This window comes from Macrobrachium nipponense, chromosome 10 (genome assembly GCF_015104395.2).
Source record: "Macrobrachium nipponense isolate FS-2020 chromosome 10, ASM1510439v2, whole genome shotgun sequence".
Classification (NCBI taxonomy): domain Eukaryota; kingdom Metazoa; phylum Arthropoda; class Malacostraca; order Decapoda; family Palaemonidae; genus Macrobrachium; species Macrobrachium nipponense.
In genome coordinates, this window is record NC_087204.1 from 21,714,036 (window position 1) to 21,735,568 (window position 21,533).

General features: G+C 46.9%; 1 protein-coding gene across 1 annotated transcript in view; it reads left to right on the plus strand.

The window, feature by feature from the left end:
• The window catches only part of LOC135223924 (uncharacterized), a 53,950-nt gene that overhangs the window by 13,357 nt on the left and 19,060 nt on the right, over positions 1 to 21,533 (plus strand). The window contains exons 2-4 of the mRNA XM_064262846.1: positions 10,822 to 10,923; positions 11,303 to 11,426; positions 12,643 to 13,291. Coding sequence (XP_064118916.1) covers positions 10,864 to 10,923; positions 11,303 to 11,426; positions 12,643 to 13,291 — 833 coding nt within the window. The 5' untranslated portion in view covers positions 10,822 to 10,863. The remainder of the gene's footprint in view (positions 1 to 10,821; positions 10,924 to 11,302; positions 11,427 to 12,642; positions 13,292 to 21,533) is intronic.

The window sequence follows — 21,533 nt, forward strand, 5'->3', positions numbered from 1 at the left end:
CCTCTCGTTCGCGGGAGGTACCGAGTGTAAGGTCGCCTACCAGCGACCGTGCGGCCAGGAACCAGACCTCTGAGCCCGCTCGCGTCAGGTTCACGGCACGGAGCCCACCAGACGGTAAACCTGTGGGCCAACCTGGTTCTCCGACGTAGGGACGCTGTCCTTACTCGAGTATCCAGGGCGGCTGGGCGTGAAGCGGCATTGGGGCTTCGTAATGGACCGTTACGGAGTTCCTCATCTCTCTTCCCAGGAGAGATGGTGGACGCTGCGGTGGACAGACGGCGCACTGATGACAGTGACCGTCTGGTACACCAGGCAGTTTCGAAGGCTTCTGGGCAGCCTCGAACTGCGGCCAAGCCAAAGAGCTCGGCTAGCGCTTCCACGGTGGCTAAGACGGTAGTCGCGTCGAAGCCCCGTGGAAAGACTCTGTCTTCTTCGTCTTCTGCAAAGGGGGGCCGTAACCAGCCCTCCTCCCAGCCCTCCTTCTCGCAAGGAGCTCAAAAAGGGAAGAAGTTGAAGAAAGGGGGGAAACGCTAGGGACGGCGTTCCCCCTCACCTGCTGCCGGAAGTGGGGGGGTGCCTGGCCAGCCATTGGGCAACTTGGCAGCGCTACGGCGCCGAGACCTGGATAGTAGATGTCCTTCGGGAGGGATATCTATTACCCTTCGAATCTCAGCCACCCCTCACCTCCAACCCGGTCCAACAGCAGTCGTACGTTCCAGGATCTTCGAAGGACGTAGCATTGAGACAGGAGATCAAGACCATGCTGAGGCAAACGAGCTGTATAGAGATCGTCACGGATCAGTCACCGGGCTTCTACAGTCGACTTTTCCTGGTGGAAAAGTCTACGGGGGGCTGGCGCCCGGTGATAGATCTCTCTCCCCTGAACCGGTTCGTTCGCCAGACCCGGTTCACGATGGAGACGGCACGCTCCGTGCTCGACTCCATCAGGGAGAACGATTTCATGCTTTCAGTGGACTTGAAGGATGCGTATTTCCAAATACCCATTCATCAGTCTTCCAGAAAGTACCTCCGCTTCATCCTCAACGGGACGGTGTACCAATTCAGGGCACATTTTGATTCGGTCTCTCAACCGCCCCACAGGTGTTCACAGCCGAGTGTTCACTCTGGTTGTCTGCTGGGCCCATTCGCACGGGATACGTCTGATGAGGTATCTCGACGATTGGCTAGTCCTGGCGAGCTCCCGCTCGCAGTTGCTGCAGGACAGGGATCGGCTACTCGAGTTCTGTCGCGATCTGGGGATCGTTGTGAACTTCGAGAAGTCCGATCTCGAGCCCAAGCAGAGGATGAAGTACCTGGGTATGCTGATCGACACGGTAGCAGGGCGAGTCTTCCCCGCAGACTCGCGGATCAGCAGATTCAGGGAGGCAGCCGGCCAGTTCCTGTCTCGGCAGGAACAGGCAGCTCAGCGATGGCAAGTCGTGATCGGACACCTGTCGTCACTCGAGAAGTTAGTCCCTCACAGGGCGTCTTCACCTGCGGTCTCTTCAGTGGAGACTAAAGGAGAGTTGGTCACAGGCAACGGATACCCCGAGCTTTCCAGTGTCGCTGACACCGGAGGTAAGGCAGGACCTAGCCTGGTGGGCTGGACGACAGGAACCTCTTAAAGGGAGTGCCTCTACGCACTACCCCCCCGGAGATGGCAGCTGTTCTCAGACACATCGACCGAGGGGTGGGGCGCACACCTGGAGGAGTTGCTGACTTCAGGAGTGTGGGACGAGCACGACAAGCACCTTCACATCAATGTACTGGAACTCAAGGCAGCGTTTCTCGCGCTCCAAGAGTTTCAGGACCGCTTGATGGGACACTCAGTGGTGTTGATGTGCGACAACACGGTGGTGGCTTACGTCAACAAACAGGGGGGCCTAGTGTCTCTCCCGTTGTACCAGTTGACTCGGCAGGTGCACGAGTGGGCCGAGGCTCACTCAATAGAGCTGTCGGCAACGCTACATTTCCAGGGAAGATGAATGTAGTAGCAGACACAAAAGCTCAGCCGTCGGGACAGGTGATAGGGACCGAATGGTCTCTACACCAGGACGTGGTGGAAAGGCTCTTCGACCTGTGGGGGCGACCAGTCGTGGATCTGTTCGCCACCCGGCACAACAGGAAACTTCAGGTTTTCTTTTCAGCCGTGCCGGACCCATGGGCAGCTGCAGAGGACGCTCTTCAACACCCGTGGGACAACCTTTTCGCTTACGCCTTTCCCCCGTTCAGCCTGATTCGCAAGGTGATCAGTCGAGCACTGGTAAACCACCCCGAATCTCAGGATGATCCTGATGGCTCCCAAATGGCCCCAGGCCATTTGGTATCCGGACCTGCTGGCTCTTCTCGCAGGAGAACCAAGAGAGATTCCCCCTTGGCACAACCTTCTCGTCCAGCCACACGTAGAGCGGTACCACCAAACAGTCCCAGTCCTTCGTTTCACGGCTGGCTGTTATCCACCATCTCTTGCGAACGAGAGGCTTTTCTCGTAGCGCAGCAACAGAGATGGCTGGAAACGTCCGTCAGTCCTATGCAGCTGTGTACCAGGGAAAGTGGCCGTCTTCTGTAGTTGGTGTCGTAGACGGGGTATATCCTCTCAGAGCCACTCTTCAGCAGGTAGCGGATTTCCTAGTTTTTCTTCGCCGAGAGAAGCTCCTCTCAGTCCCCACAGTCAAGGATACGAGAGCCGCCCTGGCACTAGTCTTGAAACTGAGGGGATTGGACATCTCGAACTTGTTCGAGATCTCCTTGCTCATGAGGAGCTTCGAAAGGTCTTGCCCACCCACAGGGAACTCAGGCCCATGCGTGGGATGTGGACTCTCGTCCTTAGGAGTTTGACTCAAACAAAACACCCTTTCGAGCCACTCATAGAGTCGTCAGACAGGGATCTGACCCTCAAGACCCTCTTCTTGCTGGCCCTGGCATCGGCGAAGAAAGTAGGGGAACTTCATGGTCTTTCCTTCGATGTACGACACTCCAGGGGATGGGGATCTGTGACGCTCGATTTCGTCCCGAACTTCGTTGCGAAGATCAGAAACCTTCGGTCCCTGACGACAGGTTCGAGTCTTTTCACGATTCCCTCCCAAATGGACTTCACCGATAATGATGCTTTGTCCTGTGAGGGCGCTACGGCGCTATCTGAAGAGAACTCGGCACCTCAGGCCTGAGTGTCGCACTCCTTCGTTTTAGCACCAGGGTAACCAAGAAAGAAGTATCCAAGAACACTCTTTCGTTCTGGCTGCGTGAGGTCATCAGGAGGGCGTATGAGGCTGATGGTAGTGACGACATCGTACGTCCCGTCCGAGAGCTCACGAAGTCAGAAATATTGGCCCCTCGTTGGCGTTTCGTAAGAACGTTCTCCGTGGCGCAGGTCCTGAAGGCAGGGGTCTGGTCTAACCAGACTACCTTCACCTCCTTCTACCTTCGGGATATTGCCCACAGGTCCTTGGATACCTTTTCCTTGGGACCCGTGGTGGCTGCTCAACAAGTTGTGTAGCTAACCAGACCCTCGCAGGCTGAAACAGCATTGAGTCCTGGTGTGACTGTGCGGATGGATGTGTGAATGAGTGAGTGACTGGCTTCTCTTCCCATCTTTTCCTCCTCCTCTACCTGTGGGCAGAGGGTCAACGGTAGTCGCTACGCTGGATGAGGACGAGATGCAGGTGAGCTATATGACAGAGCCCCATTCTATCCCTTTCACTAGGGATAGAAGCAAATATCCACCTTTCCTCCTACAAGGGGGGGGAAGTGGATGCCAACAAGAGACAAACCCATGACTTTATATTTGCTCCTGTACAGAAACAAGTTCTTACATTGCTGGTATGAAGAGACACGCTTGCCTCTCTCTTAGTACTTGGTCCAGAGGTCTGACCATTGATCCTGCGGTGCACACCCCGATCAATCGGACAGAGGCTTGGATCCCTCCCTCGCTCTTACGACCAGGGAGGCATTCCAAGGTTGGGCGAACACCAGTCTGTTCACAAAATACTCAGATTCCTCCCACCAAGAAGTGAGTACTTACCTATTGTAAAAGGACCGAAGGTTTTAGGTAATGCCATTTCGGAACAAATGACAATTTGTCCAAAATTGCATTTTTCCTAACTATACAAACCTGAGGTCCTTTTACACATAGTCCCACCTCATGCCACCCCTCACTCTGCAGTTTTTTGCTTGGGCCAAAAGCAAAAGTGATTGTTTACCTCCCAGTCGCGCGCGCACCTGTCGGACAAGCAGTTAACTACCGAACCCCTTGTTCGAAAGCTTACGACCTATCCAGCTGCCGCTAGTAACCTTCCTATTGTAAAAGGACCTCAGGTTTGTATAGTTAGGAAAAATGCAATTTTGGACAAATTGTCATTTTATACATGCAACTTACCCGGCAGATATATACTTAGCTATAGACTCCGTCGTCCCCGACAGAATTCAAAACTCGCAGCACATGCTACAGGTAGGTCAGGTGATCTACCATTCCCGCCACTGGGTGGCGGTATCCGGAACCATTCCCGTTTTCAGACAGATTTTCTCTGTCGCCGGGAAAGACAACAACTGTTGTGTTTCCCTCCTGCATGGAATTCTGCTCGTTTGCCGAGAATTTGTTGGATTGATTTTGGTGAAGTACTTTTTTTTTTTTTTTTTTTTTTTTTTTTTTTTTTTTTTTTCCCTCTCTGGCTTGGCATACGCTTGTTGTGGACTGTTTTAGGATTGGATTAGGTATTTTCTCTCACGATGGCTGACGTTAAGGTAACACCTAAGTTTAGGGTGTGTGCAAGGGACGAATGTAGAACTAGACTTCTGAAAGCAGAGATAGATCCCCATACAATTTGTGTGAAATGTAGAGGTCTGAATGTTCTTTTGATAAGACTTGTACTGAATGTGAGGGACTGACAGAACAAGAATGGAAGGATTTATCTTATATCAAGAAAAGAGAGAAAGATAGAGCTAGGAAAGCTTCCGCAAGAAGCTCTAGTAGATCTTGTTCATTTGAGCCCAAGTTAGAAACTAACAAGGTAGACGATAACGTTTCTCCCATAACCTCAGCCCCTTCTCCCTGTATTGAATCTAAGGATTCGTTTTCAGAGATGGAAATCATGAGATCCTCGATCAGGGAGCTTCAGGAACAGCTAAAAGCTATGGAGGCAAAAGGTAAGAGTGTCAGTGAGTACAGTGACCCCAGTCTGATCGGCTCCGCATTGCTCCTAGGCCTAGACCTCTTTCAAACTCCCAGGACCAGGGGAGGAGGAATGTCAAAAGCCGCAGGGAGGATGTGGAGCATCCCAACAATCAGGCGTCCCTTCGGCAGATCCTGAAGTAGCGACCCAGGCTGCCCTGGATAACCGTAGAAAAGGCATCCTGGAAGAGTGCTTTTCTGCGTCGGACTCCTCCTCGTCTAGGTGTGGATGGAGCTCTGCCTCGAAGTCTCGTCCTTTGAAGAGATCGTGGGTTTCGCCGAAAGGAGACGCTCTTGATTCGAGCCCCGAGCTCTTCCCTGAGGATTTTCCTTCTGGTAGTAAGAAGTCGAGAGGACCGTCTCCAGCTCCTCAAGATCCTACTAAGCTCTTCCTGCTTAACCTGCAGGAACAGTTGTCCTCCCTGGTAGGCGCTCTCCATAAGGATTCGTCGCGAAGGAAAGACGCCTCCCTTCCAGTGAAGAGATCGAAGTTTTCATCTCCTAGTAAGCGCTCTTCGCCTTGTAGAGGAGACGTATCTCAGTCGAGCAGGCGCTCGTCTCCCGAGAGACTCTCTCGATCTCCCTTTAGGCGCTCCTCACCTCCGTACAAGAATGAGCCGCGCAGACAGCTCGAACCCTGTAGGGGCTCTTCTCTTCGCAGTGTAGTTCCCAGTAGTAGCTGCTCTCAGAGGAGACGCTCAGCTACTTTTTTACGAAGAGAACAGGAGTCGGACTTCTCTCTTGAGGATTATGGCAGGCGTCAAGAGCCTATCAAGAGCCAGAATCTTGTCAGGTGCCGGGAGTTGAGTGAGCCACAGGAGCCTTTAAGGCGTCAAGAACACCTCAGGCGTCAGGAGACTAGTAGGCGCCAGGAACCTAGTAGGCGTCAGGAACCTAGTAGGCGTCAAGAGCCTGCCAGGCGCCAGGAGTCGAGTGAGAGGCGTCAAGAGCTTGTCAGGAGCCAGGAGTCAAGCAGGCGCCAGGAGTCAAGCAAGCGCCAGGAGTCAAGCAGGCGCCAGGAGTCAAACAGGCGTCAGGAGTCAAGCAAGCGCCAGGAACCAGGTTTGAATAGAACCCCTTCGCACTTTATGAGCTCTTCAGAGAGTAGGAGCCCTTCACCTTGTGAGAAACAGGTTATGGAGAAGAGATCTTCTACCTTTAGGAGCTCCCTCGCGCCTTGCAGTAGCAAGCATAGGTCGCATGGAAGGCGATCTCCTTCTTATGACAGAAGTCCCGCTACTAAAAGCCGCTCCCCTTCGAAGGGCTCTCCTGCAGCCGGAGGGTTATAGGAAGTCTCGGATGAGGAATTCCCCGTTGTCGCAGTAGTCTCTGACTATAAGAGACTGTCTTTGCTTTTGTTGAAGGAGTTTGGTGAGACGCTTCAACCAGCTGATCCGCCCTCTCCAGGTTCTTTGCTTTCAAGTACGAAGTCTCCGAAAGCCTCCTCTTTCGTCAAAATGCGTCCTACCTTAAGCATGAAGAAGGCTTTCAAAGGATTTGGAGAGTGGCTTCGCTCTAAAAGAGAAGCAGGCAAGACTGTTTTTTCATGCCCTCCTTCCAGGCTGACGGGAAAACCTGGAAGATGGTATGATACCAAGGAGCCTATGGGCTTAGGGCTTCCTTCGTCTGCAGATGCAGACTACACTTCATTGGTCGATTCGTCAAGGAGGCGCGCTCTTCTCTCAGCTAAAGCTACGTGGGGGATGTGCGAGCTAGATCATCTCCTAAAGGGCCTCTTCAGGACACTGGAGGTGTTCAATTTTATGGACTGGTCTCTGGGAGCCCTTGCGAAGAGAGCCCAAGATCCCGAATTCGTCAGCATGGAGGAGCTCTTTAGCGTTTTAGCTTGTTTAGATAGAGCGGTGATGGACGGTTCGGTTGAAGTTGCTTCCCTTTTTGGCTCGGGAGTATTAAAGAAGAGGTCAGTGTATAGTTCTTTCCTGACCAAGTCAGTCTCTCCTCTTCAGAGGTCGGCCTTGTTATTTTCACCACTCTCTAGCCACCTCTTCCCACAGGATACGGTGAGGGATATAGCGAAATCCTTAGCTGGCAAGGCTACTCAGGGGACTGGATGGTATCCCTGGACCTTCAAGATGCATATTTCCATGTGCCAATTCACCCGGCATCAAGGAAATATCTCAGATTCATGTCACAGGGAAGAGTCTTCCAATTTCGAGTGCTTTGCTTCGGACTGTCGACGGCCCCTCAAGTCTTCACGGGCATCCTAAGGAATGTGGCACATTGGCTGCATTTAAAAGGAATCAGGATCTCGATGTACTTGGACGACTGGCTAATAAGAGCAAAGTCAAAGGATCAGTGTCTGGAGGACCTTTCGGTAACACTAAGAATGACACAATCGCTGGGACTCCTAGTCAACCTTGAGAAATCCCAGCTGGATCCCCAGCAGAGCATATCTGGGGATTCAGAATGATTCTCGGGGTTTTCTAGCGTCTCCATCAATAAAGAGGATAGAACACTGCTTTTCGAAGGTTTCAGTTTTTCTAGGGAAAGAACATTGCTCCGCGAGGGAATGGATGAGCTTGCTGGGAACCATCTCCTCGTTGGAGCAGTTCGTTTCCTTAGGAAGACTGCACCTAAGACCCCTTCAGTATTATCTGAAGGAGAACTGGGATCAGAGTTCCCAGGAACTAGAAGATTCGTTTGTAATCACGGACAAGATCAAGCAAGATCTATGGTGGTGGCTGGACCCGAAGAAACTCAGTCAAGGAGTATCTTTACACGTACAGAGCCCTCTCCGAGAGTTGTATGCAGACGCGTCGGATTCAGGATGGGGAGCAACGTTGGGATCGGAAGAAGTGTCAGGCACCTGGGAAGGAGCGCAGGTGTCCTGGCACATAAACCAAAAGGAGTTGAAAGCCATTCACTTAGCACTCATCCACTTTCAAAAGCAGATCTCAGGGTTGATCATTCAGGTCAATTCGGACAACACGACAGCCTTAGCGTATATCAGAAAACAAGGGGGAACCCATTCATTCTCCCTTTACGAGACAGCAAAGGGAGTTGCTGCTTGTGGGATCAGGAGAAAGAAATCTCTCTCCTCACCATGTTTATTCAGGGAGAGAGAAACGTTTGGGCGGATCTGCTAAGCAGAAAAAAACCAAGTCCTCCACCCCACCGAATGGACCTCAACCCTCAAGTGTGCGAACATTTGTGGGGGTTGTGGGGAAGGTCGAAAATAGACTGGAACAGAAGGTTAGAGAATTATTGCTCCCCGATCGCGGATCCAAGGGCGATAGCAATAGACGGCCTCCTGGATTTTCGGATTGGCATAAGGCATAGGAACGGATACGCTTTTCCCCCCTTCAAACTAGTAGGGGAAGTAATAAGGAAGTTTGCCTCCTCAGAAGGAGCGAAATTGACCTTGATCGCTCCCTTATGGCCAGCCCTAGACTGGGTTACAGAGCTGCTGGAGTGGATGGTGGATCTTCCCAGATCACTCCCACTAAGGAGCGATCTTCTCAAACAGCCCCACTTCGACAGGTATCACAAAAACCTCCCCGCTCTAAGTCTGACTGCCTTCAGACTATCGAAGGACTTGATAGAGCGAGGGGTTTTTCTCGCGAGGCTTCGAAAGCAATCGCAAGAGCCAGGAGACCATCCACGTTGCGAGTGTACCAGTCGAAGTGGGAAGTTTTAGAAGATGGTGCAAGTCGCACAATGTATCCTCTTCCCAGTACCTCTGTAACTGACATTGCTAATTTTCTTCTTTACCTTAGAAGAAGGTGTAACCTAGCTGTCTCAACGATCAAGGGGTACAGAAGCATGCTGGCCTGTTTTCAGGCATAGGGGGCTGGATGTGTCAGACAATAAGGACCTACACGATCTTATTAGGTCTTTCGAGACCGCAAAAAGCCAGAACACCAGGAGTCCCAGTTGGAATTTGGATGTAGTCCTTCATTTTCTTATGTCAGACAAGTTCGTACCTGCTAGTAAGGCCTCCTTTAGAGATTTAACAAGAAAGTCTCTGTTCCTTTTCGCCCTAGCAACGGCAAAAAGGTTAAGTGAACTTCAAGCGTTAGAAGGCAGAGTGGGTTTTAAGAAGAAGGCTGCAATTTGCTCTTTTAAGCCTCTCTTCTTAGCAAAAAATGAAAATCCATCAAAACCATGGCCAAGAAGCTTCGAAGTGAAAGGGCTTTCTTCGCTTACGGGGGAAGAACAAGAGAGGACTTTATGTCCGGTAAGAGCCCTTAAATTTTATTTGCAAAGGAAGTCTCTATTAGGAGGTACGGAAGAAAGTCTTTGGTGCTCGGTCAAAGATCCGACAAGAGCCATTTCGAAAAACGCTCTGACGTTTTTCATAAAAGACGTGATTAAGGAGGTGCACCTTTCTTGTGGTGATGAACAGTTTAAGCTCCTCAGAGTGAAGGCGCACGAAGTGAGAGCCATAGCAACCTCAATGGCGTTTCACAAGACGTGGTCTCTTCAAGCGCTAATAGAGTCCACGTATTGGAAGTGTAACTCGGTATTCGCTTCTCACTACTTAAGAGATGTTAGAGTTACTTATGAGAAGTGCTTCTCTCTTGGAGCTTACGTTTCCGCGGATTCAGTGCTGGGAGGAGGAGCTGAGGTTAATCCTAATTAGTTTAGTTTTGCCTTTTTAGTGTTATGATGTTTGGTTTTTATGGTCCATTGGAAGAGAGTATAGAAAGTAACCCCTTTCAATTCCGAGATCTAACATGGTTAGGAAGGTCAGGTGGTCGGGATTAACTTGTGGTTTCCTCGTTGTGTATTGTGTAAAACCTAAAGCTCTGTCATGTAAGAGGGCTAGCCCCCATTGATACGATACAGGTCAGGCTCTGTCATGTAAGTGGGTAAGCCCCCATTGGCACGATCCAGATAGGCTCTGTCGCGTAAGCGGGCTAGCCCCCATTGACATGATCCAGAAGGGCTATTCGGTTATAGGTCTTTACCTCGCTGAAGCTCTTGAGGCATGCAGGCTCAATGACAGTAATCATGAAGTCTTCTGCCCAAACAGGTGAGAACCAAGGATTGATATCCTACAACAATTGTTGTTTCCCGTTATTATTTTTAATTTTTTTTTTTTGTGTGTGTGTATTTAGCTGTCTCTTACCCTCCACCAAGGGTGCCAATTAGCTAAGTATATATCTGCCGGGTAAGTTGCATGTATAAAAATGATATTGTTAAGATACAATGAAGTTTTATACATACTTACCTGGCAGATATATACGATTAATGGCCCACCCAGCCTCCCCTCAGGAGACAGGTGGAAGAGAAAATCTGTCTGAAAACGGGAATGGTTCCGGATACCGCCACCCAGCAGTGGGAATGGTAGATCACCTGACCTACCTGTAGCGTGTGCCGCGAGTTTTGAATTCTGTCGGGGACGACGGAGTCTATAGCTAAGTATATATCTGCCAGGTAAGAAGTATGTATAAAACTTCATTGTATCTTAACAATATCATTTTTCATACATTATTTTGGTTGCTTACCTTGTTACCTAGGCCTAGTCAAAGTGCAATTGTAGACCTGATCTTTGACTCTGTTAACCCCTTATTTTATCATTTACTAACTTCTGCATAGCCTAAGGTACCATATGTGCATCATGTAGGGTGTTTTGTAGTTTTCATTTTTTGTGCATAAAATTTTCTAACAAAAAAATATTACTGTTGCAGGGGGCTTTGCATTTGTTAGGTGATGTTTTAAGGAAAGAAATTATGGATGTTGATAATGCAAAGAACTCGTCTGAATCTGGAAATGGATTATCTGAATTACAGGTAGGTTGCATGAAGGTTGGGAAATAGTATTACTGTAATCTGTTTTAAATTATACAGTAAGTAAATTCTTAGGTAATATGCCAGAAAGTTATTGGAAAATACTGCAGTTTCCATGCATCTGTGGTATGCTTCAACTTGAAACATTTCATTATTCAAACCATAAAAAAGCAACAATATCCTCATTTACATTTAACAGTTGTATTTCTATCATTTAAATGCTGGTTTGTTAGTTCTGATTTATATATATGCCTATTGTTTTGTATTTTGAAATAATGCATATCCTGAATTAAAAGTTTCACTACCCAAAATCATATCGTGACTTTGTTTTTGAAGCAGATACATATAGTTGCTGAGAACTTTTATTTAATTATTTTTGCAGGAAACTGAACAAGATAGTGATGGTATATGGAGCACAGCTTCAGAATACAAAAGTGATGCAGAGAGTGACATGATATCAACTGATTCCGTTTCACATGAGCTGCTGACTGTTAGAGATAAGACTGGTAAGATTTCTGATGGTGGTGGCTATATACCACAGCTGTGATTTTTTCACGTCCTTGCAAAAAATAAATCTTGTAATTTACACTTTCTTGGTAAACAACATTAACTGAGAAGTCAATACCCCCACTTAAGTTTCTCACTCAATAATGAAACCCTTAACCTACCAGCTTTACCTAAGACTTCCAGTGCTGACTAAGGACACTTAAATATTAGATCAAGTACGTACTCTGTTTATATTCATTGTATTAATTTGGTCAATTATTCATAGCAAAAAGAGGTATTTTGTTTAACAGAATTTGGGGTCTAGCCTACATGTCGTAGCAGTATTTACTCAACCTGTCTGCTCTGTTAAATAGAGAAGTTCCTTCTCTAAGTTTTGTTTAAGGATGAACAGAGAGGTCACCAGTATACTGCAGTAGTTGAAAACTTTCAAATATATTTGCTTCTGTGATAGTATATTTTATTGCTTAACAGTAACCTCTTTAACAGCCAAAACTTTCTTTTAGAAGGGTCTTTCCTTTTTCTTAGAATGGGATGATGATGGTTATAATATTATAGTGCCTAATGTGTAAGTATGGTTGTTTTATTAAGAAATACACCTTCATCTTGACCCCTTATCTTTATGATTGCAAGGACAGTTCAATTGAAAAATAGTCTTGTGAGAGGCCTAACTATATAACCAAAATGTTACAAACTGTGACCAAAGTCTTTCACAAGATAACAAGTGTAAATGCTTTTATTTACTATGTAAAATTAAATGCAATATACTGTACAGGAAAATTTAAAATTCATGTTGATTTTTACTGTTGAAAGTATTTGTTCTTGTTCACCACAGTAAATTTGCTTTTAAAGATTACTGTATTTTATAACCATACTACTTCATATAACCAACAGATTTGCCTATTGGTATTTAAAAATTAAATTTTGTAGGGCTGCTCAGAATGTCTCATTTGAAAGTTTTGCATTTTTGGGTCAAATTTTTACTGTTGGCTTTTACCACCCTCTTAATTTCCTATTTTCTTTCAAGTTTTTCATTTGTTCATACTTAAGTCAACTAAATACTTTGGTTTCTTTGAGGTGCTTTTGTAAATTTATAGTTTATGTTATTTATGATTACATATTAAGCAGAGAATTTGTAATAGTTTCAGTGACAATCTCTGTATTTTCATTTTGGCCATTTATAACTAAAATAAATGTCTAATTTCTTTGCATCATCAGCGCTCCATCAAGAAGAGGACCTAAATGAAATTCACCAGCTAATATCAGATGCAGAATCCTTAGCCTTAGAAAGAAGTCAGAGTATATCTAGTGGCAGTCCAGTGGCAGACAACATGAATCACTTTGGACAAAGTGCCCAAAATGTGACCAACAGTCCTATAGAGAAAAAGCTCTGCCCCAGTCAACAAACAAGTTTTGAAACTGATGATTCAGGGTACTATGGCAAGGGTGATGTTGCTGATGGGCCTCAAAGTGCTTCAATGCAAAGTAAATGTTTTAAAGACCAAGGTAGTATGCCTCATTCCAGAGAACCAAATCAAGGGCTGCAAAATGTTGAGGCTGGACAAGTGAGGGACGGAACGAGATTTGATCCACGTTTGTACGGATCAGCACAAGCCCCCTTTAAAAGTGGTTATCTAATCAGTAATTCTTGTGAGAAGGCAAATCTTTATCAGGAAAGATTTGTTCCTAAGCAGAAAACATTTGCCAAGCATGACCATGAAGAAAAGCATTCAGTTACCAAGGATGTAAAAGAGGTTTGTAACTCGTCCATTAAGGAGTGTCGAGAAACATTAGAAGGCGATTCACCACCAAGGCGCTCGGAAGGTACTACCTCTGCTCTGCCATCCAGTAACACACAATACCAAAGGTAAGAGTTCAAGTTTCCATATAAAAAAAGATTTTTCCAATTAACATTTGAAACCAGTGATGAAAATTTTAAACGAAAGGAAGAGATATTAATAAAATGACTATATAGAGAAGAATCTAGCATTGCATAAGCTTTATTTATGTTTTAATTGCAGAACAAAAATGAAAGCAGATTTCAGGTAGTGAATACATTTTTGTAAATTAAATAGTTTTATGAAGTTTGGAAGTTATGAATTTTTGTAAATTGCTCATTCCTAGTAAATGATATTGGAAAATTAGTATTTTTTTTGTATCATCTGATTGTGTTTCTGCTTTTCTCATCATCCTCTAATTTTCACTGGAAAAGCCCAGGATGCCATCAGGTAGATAATATACGTATATGAACAGCGCTTATGCTTTAAATGACACTTCAACCAGGAAGGTTTGAAGTTTAGTCAGTTTTTTTATTACTTAATGTTTTGTGGTAAGATTTCATAGTGCACATGTCCTTTTTAGATTACAGAGGAATAATGCAGCTGAAATGCCATTAATTTTTATAGGTATAGAGATAGCTTATTTATATTTATAATTAAACTAGTTTCAATTTAATTTTTCATGGTATTCTTTTACAGTTAAGTTTTATGTTTTTGATGTGAGCTTCAAAATAGATGCATGTGCAGTTTCCTTAATATAAATGTGTCCATGCAAACTTCAAAGCTCTTTATTTATATTTATTCCTGTAGCCAAGAAGGGCAGATATTATCTTATTGAATAGCTGATTAAATCAGGGAAGTGATGGTTAGTGATTTGAACTTCGTCCTTACTAGGGAAAGTGCTTGTTTCACAAGTAAAATTACTTTACTTGCACTTCTTTACATTGAGATGTTTAAGTATCCAGCAACTTTTTTTATATTTTGTAATCTTCAGGTTTTTACTCAAGTGTGGTATGATTGAGGTGTGATGTATGTATTAGCAGCATATTTGCTGAGAGTATGTGTTGGTGTACCTAGAGTAACACAGCCATCTAATTTGCAACAGCAGCATTGTATATTTTGTTCATGAAACTTACCTGTCAGATATATATATAGCTGTAATTTCCGACGACCGACAGAATTTAAAACTTACGACACACGTAGTGGGAGTCAGATGGTTAATACCCATTCCCGCCGCTGGGAGGCGGGTATCAGGAACCATTCCCATTTTCTATTCATAATTTTTCTGTCGCCGGTCTGTGAAACATCTGTTTTACAGCACCTCCGTCTGGATTTGGAAACTTTTGGCTACTTGAGTATCCATTTTGGTTTTTTTTTTGGATTAATTGACTTGGATCGGTGGCTAGGCACATGTTATTAGTGGTTTGAATTGATTTTGGCTTGGATTTCTCTTTGGATAAAATGTCAGGGTCTAGTTCAGCTAGCGCTAGATTTTGTTCTAAGACTGATTGTAGAGGTAGGCTATTGAAAGCTTCAGTAGACCCCCATACTGTATGTAAAGGTTGCCGGGAGCATGAATGTGGGTATGAAAGCCGTTGCAAGGAGTGTAAAAGGTTAACAGATTCTGAGTGAAACTTGAGAAGGATAGGTTAAGGAGGTCTTCCTCTAGGAGTGTTTCGGGTATGCAAGAAATTAATGTTTCTCCTGTTAACCCTCCTTCTGTTAATTCTCCTAACCCTGTAGTGTTGCCTTCGGGCCCTGAAACAGTCTCGGTAGAAGGTAATACTTGTCCTTAATTTTGGAGTCGATTCGCAATTTAGAATCGAAGTGTTGGCTCTTGAGAGCAAAAGTGAAGTGCAGAAGTGCAGTGATACCCCTTGTGTAGTGGAGGGTGCGCCAGATCGGCCTTATTTCGCCTCTAGGCCGGGACCTCTGCTTGACTCCCAGGACCCGGGGAGAGAGCATGTCGAAAGCCGAAGGAGGGTTACAAGGAACCCCCACCGATCTGGCGTGCCTTCGGCAGTTTCTGATGAAAATCCCCAGACTGCCAAGGAGCGTGCACGTCTCCTCAAGGAGTGTTTCTCGTCTTCGGAGGCTTCATCCCCACGTAAAGGGTGGAGTTCTCATGGTGCTTCTCGTCCGTTGAAAAGGACTGTGCGTGTTCGTGACGCTTCACGTCCAAGTTCTCCGGAACTTCGCTCTTCTCCGGATAGTGCGTTCGCCGCTTTCCCGCCGCAGAAAAGGCGTAGGGATTCTTCGGACGTGGATTCGGGTAACTCGTTCGAGCGATACAGTCGCTCCAGAGTTCGGGAAGAGGCCGTTCCTGGGAGGAGAAGGGAGGCGTCCCCTCGCCACTCTCCTGCTCACAGGATCAGTCCCTCCCCAGAACAGGAGGATTCACCAACCAAGAAGATGCTTCAGTCACTGCAGCAGCAACTTCAGGACGTTCTTGCTTCCAGAGAGTCTCTTCCGCGTCGTCGTAGGAAGGATGATAGGCTTCCTGTGAAGAAGTCAAGACCTTCTCCCTCTCCTTCTCCTCGCTCGCCTCTCTCTCCGTTTGAGTCTCCCTCTAGAGTTCGTTCTGCTCCCCAGCGGCTCTCTAGAGGAGGTGAGAAATTCGTTTCTCGCTCTCGCGAACGGTACCGCTCTGCGAACCGTTTTTACTCTCACGATATCTGATGTTCGGAAGCGAGCGGCGGACGCTGAGCGCGCTTCTGTGCAAGTGGAGCGTGCTTCAGTTGCCGCCAAGCGCGCACCTGTTGATGACAAACGCACGCCAGTGGACGCCAAGCGCGCGCTGGCGGACGCTCAGCGCGCGCCAGTGGACGCCAAGCGCGCACTAGTGGACGCTCAGTGTGCGCCAGTGGACGCCAGGCGTGCACTAGTAGATGCCGAGCGCGCACCAGTCGGCGCCAAACGTGTGGCTTCGGACGCCAAGCGCGCGCCTGTGGACGCCAGTTCCTCACCAACGCAAGCACAGGTGGAAGAGGGAACCCTACCTGTTCATCGAGTTTCTTCAGTACTCCCTCCAACTTCTCCAGTTTCTGAAGAGGGAGTTAGTGACGATTTCGTCGAAGCAAGAGGAAGAGCAGCAGTTGGCTCTGTCTCATCGGACTACAAGGTTTTGAAGGCGTCTTCTCCAGCCGGAGTTTGGAGAAACGTTTCAACCTGAAGCCCCTCGTACTCCTCCTTCTCAATTTTCTTCATTCAAAGCGTCGAAAGCATCAGGATTTGTCAAGATGAAGAAGTCGCTTTCCACAAAGCAAGCGTTCCGCAAAATCCACGATTGAATGGAGAAGAGGAAAGCGTCAGGCAAGACCTCTTTCGCTTTGCCGCCTTCAAGACTCTGCGGGAAAGGGGGCATGTGGTACGAGACGGGAGAGAATGTTGGCGTTAAACTTCCAGCCTCTGCGTCAGGGTGATTTTGGGAGCATTGTGGATGCCTCCAGAAGAGCCCTCCTGTCATCATCGAAAGTCTCTTGGACTCATAACGAGTTTGGACTTCCATCTAAAAGGACTCTTCAGGACTCTAGAGGTCTTTAACTTTCTCGACTGGTGTCTAGGAGTTTTTGGATGCCAGGTCCAGGAGTTCTGATACATAGTCTGGGGGAGCTGTCCAGTGTATTGTCTTGCATGGACAAGGTCATCAGGATGGTTCTGAGGAGTTGACTACTCACTTTAGCACGGGGCTTCTCGATAAAAGAGCACTCTTCTGTAACTTTACAGCCAAATCTGTCTCTCCAGCGCAAAAGGCGGATTTGCTCTTCGCTCCGTTTTCAGACCATCTCTTCCCCCAGACTATGGTTAAGGATATAGCCTCGAGTCTTCAGGAGAAAGCTACGCAAGATCTTCTAGCTCAGTCTTCAAGGAGACCAGCAGGTACTTCTTCTTCTGGGGTTTCTTCTACCAAGAAACCGAAGCCCTTTCGAGTTGGATCTTCCTCGAAACCAGCCTCTCGAGGAAGAGGCTCTTCCAGAGGCAAAACCCCCGCTCCTTCTAAGAGTAGGAAGTGATATGGAAGTCCTTCAGCCGCCGGTAGGAGCCAGACTTCTTCTTTTCGCGAAAGCCTCGGAAGAGAGAGATGCCGACCCTTGGTCGCTAGATATTGTGAGGAAGGGATACAGAATTCCGTTCATGAATTGCCCCCGCTGTCCTCGACACCAAAGGATTTGTCTCCTTCGTATCGAGGAGAAAAACAGAAACTGCTTTTCGATCTGCTAGATCAAATGCTCGAGAAGCAAGACGTGGAACAGGTCTTCGACCTGGATTCTCCAGGTTTTTACAATCGTCTGTTCCTAGTGCCGAAGCAGTCGGGGCGGTGGCGACCCGTCCTCGATGTCAGCAGCCTAAATCTCTTCGTCACAAAGCAAAAATTCAAGATGGAGACACCTCAATCTGTGCTGGCAGCTTTAAGACCGGGGGATTGGATGGTCTCACTAGACTTCCAGGACGCGTATTTTCACGTCCCCATCCATCCCCAATCAAGGAAATACCTGCGGTTTGTCCTGAAGGGGACAGAATTCCAGTTCAGGGCACTCTGCTTCGGTCTGAGCACAGCGCCGATGGTTTTCACCATTCTGATGAAGAACGTGGCGAGGTGGCTTCATCTTGCGAAGATAAGGATCTCTCTCTATCTCGACGACTGGCTTATTCGAGCCTCATCGCGAGACCGGTGTCTGGAGGACCTGCACACGACCTTGTCGTTAGCGAAGTCCCTGGGGCTTCTGGTAAACCTTGAAAAGTCGCATCTGACTCCTTCTCAATCCTTAGTCTATCTGGGGATTCAGATGGACTCAGTGGCTTTTCGGGCTTTTCCAACCCAGGGGCGACAACTTCAATGCTTAGAAAAAGTGTCGACCTTTCTGGGGAAGGAAACATGCTCGGTGAGGGAATGGATGAGTCTGCTGGGGACCATTTCCTCACTGGAGAAGTTTGTTTCTCTGGGAAGGTTGCACCTCAGACCTCTTCAATTCTTCCTATCCAACAATTGGAAGCGCAAACAAGATCTGGAGGCGATCTTGTGGTTGACGGAAGAGGTGAAAGAACACCTAAATTGGTGGTCAGATCCACGGAAGCTTGCAGAAGGGCTTTCTCTCAAGCTTCGGAACCCCGACCTAGTGTTGTTTTCCGACGCGTCGTCCACGGGTTGGGGAGCAACACTAGGAGGGAGAGAAGTGTCAGGCACCTGGAGAGGGGAACAGGTGTCCTGGCACATCAGTCTAAAAGAGCTATCAGCGATTTACCTGGCGCTAAGGTTCTTCCAGGAAGAAATCTCCAACAAAGTCATTCAGATCAACTCGGACAAACACACAGCCCTGGCATACCTAAGGAATCAAGGGGGAACCCACTCTCCTTCTCTGTTTGCCATCGCGAAGGAACTCCTGTTATGGGCGAAGTCGCAAGACGTCACTATCCTGACAAGGTTCGTGTCAGGAGTAGAGAACGTTCGAGCGGACCTTCTCAGTCGGCAGAGGACAGCTTCTGCCGACGGAGTGGACCCTTCACCAGGAGGTTTGCCAGTCGCTGTGGAACCTGTGGGGTTGTCCTCATGTGGACGTGTTCGCAACTTCCAGGACGAAAAGACTTCCGCTGTATTGCTCTCCAGTTCTGGACCCGGGAGCAGTGGCAGTAGACGCCCTACTTTGGAGTTGGTCGGGTCTAGACCTTTACGCTTTTCCCCCGTTCAAGATCCTCGGGGAAGTAATGAGGAAGTTCGCGGCATCGGAAGGAGCGAGGATGACCCTCACCCAGCCCCCTTCTGGCCAGCAGCTGACTGGTTCACAGAGGTGGGATGTCCTTCTTGGTAGGCTTTCCGAGGACTTCTGCCCTTAGGAAAGATCTACTCAGACAGCCCCACTTCGAGAGGTACCACAAAAACCTCCCCGCTCTGAGTCTGACTGCGTTCAGACTATCAAGAAGTTGGCCAGAGCGAGGGGTTTTTCAAGACCTGTGGCTAAGGCGATTGCCACCGCAAGGAGGCCCTCCTCAATCGCTCTGTACCAATCGAAGTGGGCTGTCTTCAGATGCTGGTGCAAGAAGAAGGGCATTTCCTCCACCACAACCTCTGTGAGCCAGATAGCTGATTTCCTTCTTTATCTGAGAGAGGAAGTGAAGTTAGCTGTTCCCACAATTAAAGGCTACAGGAGCGTGCTTTCTGTAGTCTTCAGGCACAGAGGACTCGACTTGACAAATAATAGAGACCTACATAATCTCATTAGATCTTTCGAGACTACGAAGGTCATTCAACCTAAAGTACCCTCGTTGAATTTAGATGTGGGGCTTAAGTTCCTGATGTCAGGTCAGTTCGAAACCGCTTCATTCAGCTTCACTGAGGAATCTGACGAGAAAATCTATCTGGGGGGTGGTGGCGACGGCGAAGAGGGTTAGCGGAAATCCAGGTTATCAGCAAGCAGAGATTGGGTTCTCGGATCATAATGTGGTTTGTTCTTAAGTCCTACGTTCTTAGCAAAGAACGAGAATCCGTCCAACCCTTGGCCGAGGACGTTTGAAATCAAAGGGTTGTCAGAAATAGTGGGAAATGAATGTGAGAGGCCTGTGTCCTGTCAGGGCTCTAAAATTCTATCTGCAGAGAGAACTAAAGCCTGCAGAGGCTCTTCTGACAATTTGTGGTGCTCAGTGAAAAAACCTGATCTTCCCATGTCGAAGAACACACTGGCGTTCTTTCTAAGAAGTACGATTAAAGAAGCTCATGATAAGTGCAGTGATAGTGATATGAAGCTTCTAAAAGTGAAAGCCCACGAGGTGAGAGCTATCGCTACCTCGGTAGCTTTTCATAAAAATATGGCGCTCAAGGACATTTTGAATGCCACATTTTGAGAAGCAATTCGGTGTTCGCTTCACACTACCTGCGGGAGGTGAAGTGACATACGAAAATTGCTTCTCTCCCTTGGACGCAATACGTTGCTGCAGACACTGTTTTGGGGGCAGGAGGTAACACTCATCCTATCCTTTAGGGATTAGGTGGGTTTTTAACTTGTGTTTTATGGTTGTGGGGGCGGGGTGACCGCCTGGGGCGGATCTCCCTTCCATTAGCTTAGTTTAAGTGGGATACCTTTGGTAAGCTAAGCCAGGTGGTTGTATTTTTACCTCGTTGCCCTCATCGGTATGGTTCATGGTCTAGTCACGTCGTGGTCTCGCCCCTGTTGACAGATCATCTGGAGTGCACCAGCTATATAGGTCTCTGACCTTGCTGGCAACTCTAGTAGACACAAGCGGAACTTACGTGGTCAGTAATCACGAAGCCAGCTATGCTAACAGGTAAGGAACCAAGATATCAATTATCTGCATATATGTGTTTCCTAAATCTTCTATTCTGTCTCTCCCACCACTTAAGGTTGGGTATTCATTCTATATCTACAATATCTGACCAGGTAAGTTTTCATGAAACAAAATGATATTGTAATTAATTACAATTAAGTTTGTTCATACTTACCTGGCAGATATAGATAATTAAGTAGCCACCCACTCCCCTCAGGAGACAGTGGAAATAAAAATTATGAATAGAAAATGGGAATGGTTCCTGATACCCACCTCCCAGCGGCGGAATGGGTACTAACCATCTGCCCTCCCAACTACTTGTGTTGTAAGTTTTAAATTATGTCGGTCGTCGGAAATTACAGCTATATATATATCTGCCAGGTAAGTATGAACAAACTTAATTGTATCATTACAATATCATTTTTGTACACAAATGGAGGATAACTCTTTGTTGACAAGAAACATTTGGTGGGATGTCTAAACTTAAGAAAATATCCCCAAGAAATTTGAATCTTTGCTTACATAGGATCATATTAGTCCCCAATAGGAATTTTTTATGTAGGTTTCTACTGTGCATCCTGGTGTAATGTTTGGGAGTGGCTTCCATGTTTGTGAGGCTCATCAGATTCTTTTTTAGGAAAGGTGATGCCAATCTGCATATATTAGTCAATAAATCAGTCAAATCTATTGGAAGCACATGGCAATTTCTTCTCACTCGTCCACTTTTGTAGTGGACTGAGTATCGTGTTTTGTTTTGTTTTCAAATACACCTAACTGCCTTTAAGGGTTAGGACCATTTATTGGTTAATAGATGATGAATGGAGTCTAGCCCCATGCTAAAATATCTAATTACTGCAGTTGGTAAATGCCTGTGAAGGTGTACACATCTAAATACTTGAAGATTTCACAGAATTTTCCTTTTGTAAGTCAAGTATTTCTTACATGTGTGGTCATGAAGTATTGTGAAATCAGGAATTATACTATGTTGGAGTATGTGAATTCAGAACTAAAGCCATCTCAGAATACAGATACTATACTAGAATTATGAAGCTT